Here is a 4,559-nt window from a genome sequence, read left to right on the forward strand (position 1 = left end):
GTCGTCAAGTATGCAGCAAAGCAGCAGTTCAACTCACCACGAGACCAAGTACACTTCGAACACGATGCCGTTGATCACACCAAGTCCAGTGCCAGCACAGCGCAAGACGCCAGCTACTGAGTTCAGTGACTACAGCAGCGAAGTGGATGAACGCTTCCGTTCAGTGTCGCGTGCCAACGAGTCAGACACAGACATTAAAGGGTATCGCGTTGTGTTCCCACCGACACCAACTCCTCGCACCAACATTGCCAACGGACACAAGTCGCCTGTGGTTGTGGTGACGCCATCGCCCATGGAGTTTGAGCCAACGCCACCCGAAGTAGGCAGCTACTCGCGTCCCAAATTCGAACCGATTGGCAAGGAGATACGCCACGAGATTCGCACAGAGTCCAGCTCCAAACAGTCGAGCTTCAAGTCGAATCAACAGCAGCCGCAACATGTCTTCAAGCCAAAGCCTGTGGCAGCCAAGTTTATAGCTGCCACACAGCAGCAGCAACAGCAGCAACCACTGCCCAGCTCGAGGCCAACCATGTACTACAATGCAGTTGCTGGTGCTCCCATGCACACTGCCAAGGTAGCTCACGAGACGAAGAACGTGATGCAGATGCATGAATCGACAGAGAGTTCGCAGCGCATTGTCAACATGCAGCAGACCAAGCGAGTGATTCACTTTGACAACCAACAGCAACAACAACAACAGCAGCAATACATGCAACCTCTTGAGCCCTTCCCATACAGTCCAGCGGGCAGTCGCACTCCATCACGACAATCCCATTTGCCACCGCCGGCCACGCCCACTAAGTTCATACCCGGGGAGTTCCGGGAGAGCGACTATGAGAGCGAAGTGGAGGGAGCACGCATTCAACCGCTTTGGTCGCCGTATGGCGATGGCCTAACCAAGGGCTATCGTCGTGTGGCGCCTCCGCAGGGCGGCCGCTCCTGCAGTCTGCCACGTACCTACGAGCGTGTGTTGTCACCAATGGAGTTTGATCGCGGTCCCGAGATGCCCAGCAAGATCCATGTGGATGTAAATACGCTGCTCAAGGAGCAACGCGGCGGCAGCACAGTGACCACACAGCATCGCACACAGTCCCTCAATCGCAACAGCACCTTGAGGCAGCAGCAGTACGGACTGGATCAGACAGACAATCAACAGCAACTGCAGCAGCAACAACTGCGTGGCGGCACCTTGCCGCGTTATGGCTACAACACGTTGCAACAGCAGGCAGAGGGTCAGGGCAAACGCATGGGCTCGACGTTCCTGCAGAAGTCACATCAGTTTGTCGAGGATGTCAGCAGGGATATGCAGAGTTCGACGGGATTGCGTCCCGGATTCAGACGTGCTCCCAGCGAGGGCAGCAATCACCCCCAGGCTTACAGGGATGAATCGCGCGTCTCCCAATACGGTAAGTGCAAATGCTTGAAAGACAAATCCTCCTTGCTTAACTCTGAACGTAGAACCCAGAAAACAGATTTGAATTCCATTTTTATTGAATTGGTATTGAAAGTTGACATTTGAAAAATTTCGTTGAGTGCATCAGAACTAACTAACCCCAAAAACTTCCCGCCCTCGCCCAAAAGCGATCCCAAGTTAACACGATATTGTTTATTTTGGTATTTTGTTTATGTTATCGATAAGTTCTTTCTTTGTACGAAACCAAAAATTCCCCCATAAACGTAATCCAGGCACCAAATGCGTCGATCCCAATACCGGTTTAATCTATTTCAAATATGACTTTGGCTACGAGTTCGGGATACTGTTTCCCGGCGAGGGTCACAAGTTTGTGAGCAGCCAGTGGAACAGCAAAGGCAGCAGCAACACCAATGGCATCGGTTCGAATGCCCAACAAAGCAATGGCACCCCACACGCGTCGTATCCCTTGAAGCTTGCCGCTGGCAATGAGCTTGTGATACCAGTGCAACATGAACGCACCAACAATAAAAACAACCTGAACACCGGCTACAGCTCCGATAGCGAGGCTCAACGTCGCACAGCGTTTTCGCCACGTTTGAGAGCGGCGGCACCGCGATTCGCCCACAAACGCTACAGTCTGCCGAGCAATCACAGTCTCGACATCCATCTCGATCGGTTGCACGCGCAGGCGCCGCGTCTGCCGCCCGAGCAGATGGTGCGCACAGGTATTGAACTGATGAGCCAGCTACTTGATGTTGTCACTTTTTAGTCTAGGACACGTTGACTATGTTATGTTGTCGTCACCAACTCTCTCACTCACTTGCTGTTGCTGTCGCTGACACTAGTCGATTGCGTATACGCTGCGTATACTTGATGTTAGATACACAAGTGCCTCTTAAGCTAACCCCCCATTCAAACAAACAAACTGCATGTCTGTTAACCCAAAAGTTTTGTTCGTTTTAATCGTTTTTGTGCTCGTTGTGTTGCATGCCACATATTTTGTGCTATCTTGTGCTCTTAAAGTTTAAAGTGAACCAAAAAAATATTTGCGAATGCGTTTGAAAGCTTGCTGGAATGTTTATTACGCTCTGTAATCGTTGTGTTACCGTGTTTGTACGTGTCTGTGTTGTTTTTTTTTTGTGTGTTAATCCTACTAATGGACGCTGTCCGAGCTAAGCTGCAGTTTCTAATGGTTCTCCTCGACCATCATTAGTGCCGGAATTGCCCAATACGGAGCCCGTCAATGCCCATTTGAATCGCGATGAGCAGGCACAAAGGCCACCATTATTCATAACGGTAAGTGAACGGAGTCATTAACCTGACCCACCTGAACCCTCCCAGCTCATATTTTGTAACGTGTAATATTTTTGTATGCCATGGCAGCCCCTGAAAGATATTGCGGTGGGCGTGGGCGGCACGGCGAGATTCGAGTGCATTGTGCAGGCGCATCCGCAGCCGCAGGTCAACTGGATCCACAATGGCGGCCATTTGGAGCAGGGCAGCTCGGCCGGGCATATCATTGAGTACCGGAACGGTGTGTGCCGCCTCACATTGCCCCAGGCTTATCCGGGTAAGTTTTGCCAGCCATTCGAGTGCTCTTCTGCACAGTTCGTGCTCATTAATCTCATCTCGTTCTTTTTGATTCATTTCACAGACGACAATGGCAGCTACGTTTGCACAGCCGTTAATCCGTTGGGCGCCGCCAGCACAACCGGAAATTTGAACGTTTCGAGCACAAATCGCGGATTTAGATACTAAGAGAATACTACATACTTATTTGTATACATACATATTAATCGTACGATAATTATTTATTTATTTTATGATTTGTTCATGCCAAAGTTTTTGAAAAATCTTTTATCTCTGTGTGTGCGTGTCTCTAATTCAAGTTATACCAAAAAAAAAAAAAAAAAAAAAGAAAAAAATACAGTTCGTTTGGATTTCTCTCAACGTGTTGCGCATCCTCTGATCCTCCGATCGCAAAGGATCATTTAACTAGCCGCAACCTACGGTCACGTTCATACCGAGAGATTATAGTATTACTTTTGTTTTTGTCGAAAAATCATAATAAATCAATTTGAAAACGAATGCAAAGTTGTTTCATTGCAACCATATCCAAAATTTTAAGTGGAAATGTGATCTAGAATGTTTCTAATTTTCATTAAAATTGTTTATATTTTCACCATTATCATTTGTTGAAAGCTTTTCTCGGTCAATTTTCTGGCGCTCTCTATGGGAAAATGTACGCAGCGAGTTCGAAAAAGCTTTCTCATTCCTGTTCGAAAGCTTTCTAACTTGCTATTGGCGTTAGATGGCGCCAGACGATCGTTGATCGTGCAGAATTATTTGAGTTAAAAACAATTTTTTTTGGAATTCAAATATAAAAACGACATCATTTTAGGAATTAAAATTTATAATGCAAAAAAAAATTTACTTGATCGGTATGGGATCATTATTAATAAATATTAGGAAAGATAGCGCTAACTGATCGATGATTATTAATGGCTGTTCTTCAGGAATCAGATAAATCATAATACTCAAGATACTAGAGGCAACTAGTTCACAAGATTAATTGCATTCATGTGTATATAATGCAAACAATTGAGGAAATGGAAAATCATTTTTCATGATTTTGTTTATAATCGCAATAGACTTCAAGGTTCTCTTAGCAAAGATTTGCAAAGTATGTCTTGCGGTACTTATGATAAATTGTCGGGTACTGATAGATAAACAGTATATCCTGTTTTTTTGAGGTCAACTAGCAATGAGTAAACCTTCAAATTGGGTCAGCCAATTAGCAGAGACCAGATGGTTGCTTGAGAACATTCAAGTGTTTTTTAAAACAACATCTTGTTATGAAATAAAGCAGCGAAAATATTCATGCAGAAAAAAAGAAAAAAAAAAACATTTAATTCAAAATCTAAAACAAATGTTTGAGGATGGGGCCATGTGTGTGGGTGTTGTTTGACTGACCGACTCTTGGGCCGTGGACACAACAGAAGGTGTGTGCGTTGAGGAGGAGATCTTAGTATAAGTGTTGTTGTTGGTGGTGTGCTAGTCATAAATGATTTATTTGAATTTCAGCAATGTTTATTTATCTATTTTTCTTCAAATTTTCAAAGTTTTGGCTGTCGGGCGTGCAATG

The 4,559-nt window shown here is 45.4% G+C and overlaps 1 protein-coding gene across 4 annotated transcripts in view; it reads left to right on the plus strand.

Annotated features, from left to right (window-relative positions):
* The window catches only part of LOC133840248 (titin), a 34,347-nt gene extending 30,845 nt beyond the window's left edge, over positions 1-3,502 (plus strand). For 3 of the 4 annotated variants that reach the window (XM_062271966.1, XM_062271968.1, XM_062271967.1), the window contains 5 exons: positions 1-1,406; positions 1,687-2,139; positions 2,628-2,710; positions 2,798-2,984; positions 3,069-3,502. The exon at positions 1-1,406 is cut by the window's left edge and continues 17 nt beyond it. In XM_062271966.1, coding sequence (XP_062127950.1) covers positions 1-1,406; positions 1,687-2,139; positions 2,628-2,710; positions 2,798-2,984; positions 3,069-3,172 — 2,233 coding nt within the window. In that variant the 3' untranslated portion in view covers positions 3,173-3,502. The remainder of the gene's footprint in view (positions 1,407-1,686; positions 2,140-2,627; positions 2,711-2,797; positions 2,985-3,068) is intronic. The other variant, XM_062271969.1, reaches the window with a different exon arrangement.
* Positions 3,503-4,559: the final 1,057 nt, after the last annotated feature.

The sequence above is a fragment of the Drosophila sulfurigaster genome, chromosome 3 (assembly GCF_023558435.1).
Source record: "Drosophila sulfurigaster albostrigata strain 15112-1811.04 chromosome 3, ASM2355843v2, whole genome shotgun sequence".
NCBI lineage: Eukaryota > Metazoa > Arthropoda > Insecta > Diptera > Drosophilidae > Drosophila > Drosophila sulfurigaster.